The 2,500-nt window shown below is 39.8% G+C and overlaps 1 protein-coding gene across 2 annotated transcripts; it reads left to right on the forward strand.

Annotated features, from left to right (window-relative positions):
• Window positions 1–1,249: 1,249 nt before the first annotated feature.
• LOC138853255 (uncharacterized) lies at window positions 1,250–2,304 on the forward strand (the record flags this gene model as incomplete). Of its 2 annotated transcripts, none has more annotated exon segments than XM_070088979.1 (3): window positions 1,250–1,342; window positions 1,729–1,835; window positions 2,096–2,304. In XM_070088979.1, coding segments are annotated over 2 exon segments (161 nt in total), but the record flags the coding sequence as incomplete, so codon positions are not given.
• Between the last annotated feature and the right edge of the window lie 196 nt (window positions 2,305–2,500).

The following is a 2,500-nucleotide window of genomic DNA, read 5'->3' on the forward strand; positions in this document are numbered from 1 at the left end:
TCCTGCCTCATCATCGTCCGATTTAATTCTACTCATCAACTTCACGTCATCTGCGAACAGGGACACTTCAGAGTCTATTCCTTCCATCATGTCGTTCACATATATCAAAAATAGCACTGGTCCTAGAACTGACCCCTGAGGGACCCCGCTCGTAACAGGCGCCCACTGTGATACCTCTTCACGTACCATGACTCGTTGCTGCCTCCCTGTCAGGTATTCCCTTATCCATTGCAGTGCCCTTCCTTTTACGTGTGCCTGATCCTCCAGCTTCTGCACTAATCTCTTGTGGGGAACTGTGTCAAAGGCCTTCCTGCAGTCTAGGAAAACGCAATCTACCCAACCCTCTCTCTCGTGTCTTACTTCTGTTACCTTGTCATAAAACTCCAGGAGGTTTGTGATACAAGATTTGCCTTCCATGAACCCATGCTGGTTTTCATTTATAATCTTGTTCCTTTCCAGGTGTTCGACCACTCTCCTCCTGATAATCTTCTCCATGACTTTGCACACAATACATGTCAGAGACACAGGTCTGTAGTTTAGTGCCTCGTTTCTGTTTCCTTTCTTAAATATGGGGACTACATTAGCTGTCTTCCATTTCTCAGGTAGTTGCCCAGTTTCAAGGGATGTGTTGAAGATTGTGGTTAGAGGCACACACAGCATCTCTGCTCCTTCTCTAAGGACCCATGGGGAGATGTTGTCCGGTCCCATCGCCTTTGAGGTGTCAAGGTCACTTAAGAGCTTCTTCACCTCCTCCTCAGTTGTTCGTATGTCATCCAACACTTGTTGGTATATTCCCTCTTGATGTTCCCTTCTGTGCTGTCTTCCCACAGCATTTCCTGTCTCTACTGTAAAAACTTCCTTAAATCTCCTGTTCAGCTCCTCACATACCTCCTGATCATTTCTTGTGAGTTCTCCACCTTCTGTCCTTAATCTGATCACCTGGTCTTTGACTGTTGTCTTCCTCCTGATGTGGCTATACAACAGTTTCGGGTGTGTGTGTTTGTGTGTGTGTGTGTGTGTGAGTGTTGTGTGTGTGTGTATGTGTGTGTGTGTGTGTGTGTGTGTGTGTGTGTGTGTGTGTGCGTGTGTGTGTGTGTGTGTGTGTTTGTGTGTGTGTGTGTGTGTGTGTGTGTGTGTGTGTGTGTGTGTGTGTGTGTGTGTGTGTGTGTGTGTGTGTGTGTGTGTGTGTGTGTGTGTGTGTGTGTGTGCGTGTGTTTGCTACAGAAACTGAGATCCATTGTATTTGCAGAGTATGGTGGTATAAATAAAGGCTTTAACGGTGGTTTCGTAGGTTCTAGCAACGTTAGGAGCGCTGAGAATCTCGGGTCATCAGCTTTCACCAGTAAGTGAGAAAAATCTGACATAGTGACATATACATGTTACATATTTCGAGTGTACCCGATCAACACTTCCTTCTTAACCTTCACAAACTCTTCTTTAGACACTAATTACGTTAATTACAAAAACTTCAGAGATCTGCTCCAATTTCCCATTTTACTGCATTCTTTCCATCGAACGTTTTCAGAAAGAAATGAAAATAAGATATTTTCGTGTTATATTTAGTCAAGTAATACTCATTGCTCTTTTTCACAGGATAAAAACAACTAAAGTCTCAATTAAGAATGATTTTTTTTTAAATTAAAACATATGGCTTACCTCCTGACCGGATCACTTGATATATTTTATAATATTTGTTTTGACATGTTCTTTTTTTTTTCTACTTGGCAGACCTTCGTGGGCAACACATGGGAAGTGGTGTTATTAGAGGCCGTTCCAGTGCTGGCTCCCACAGATAGACTGACTCTATTATCCCACTTGCTTTCTAAACAGGTGAGGTGAGCAATAATTATGTGTTGAACTTATTAATAATTAATCTCCCGATGAAGGCTTCTTGTGAATTAAAACTGCTTCAGTTTTATTCCAAAAATGTTTCGGTGATATAAAAAAAAGTAATAATGCCAAACAAATGTTTCTATTAAGGTTAATGTTTGTATATTCTAAATATTGCTTCAAAGAATGGATTTGTATTTAACTTTTCATTATAAAAGTACCTAAGACTTATTTCAGGACTAAGTCATTGTATTTGTCTCCACAGAGAGGAGTCTCCTGCTGCACCGCGAAGCTCATTGTCAAAACCTTATGTTAGTTTTTAAACTTTTTTTTTTATCTCTCATTTTTTGGTTCTAAGTTATAGTAAGTTAATTTACAGTAGATTAAGTTAGGTTAGGTCAAATTGGGTTACTAAACCTATAAAAGTGCATATTTAAGTAAAAGAGACAAATTAATAAAAACATGAAATTGAAATTGCAAGGAACGAAATTGTTTCTGAGTATTTACCTATCTTGTTACTGATATTTTTATAACACGACCTGCTCACTCGTGCTCCCAGGCAGGACAACCCTGCTTTACCTGTCCTAAATATTCACTTGTAAATAATATATAGATCACATCATCTTTCCTCTAAAGTCATCAGGACATCAGTCACAATGTATAATTTATC

Source organism: Cherax quadricarinatus, chromosome 26 (assembly GCF_038502225.1).
Source record: "Cherax quadricarinatus isolate ZL_2023a chromosome 26, ASM3850222v1, whole genome shotgun sequence".
In the NCBI taxonomy this organism is placed as follows: domain Eukaryota; kingdom Metazoa; phylum Arthropoda; class Malacostraca; order Decapoda; family Parastacidae; genus Cherax; species Cherax quadricarinatus.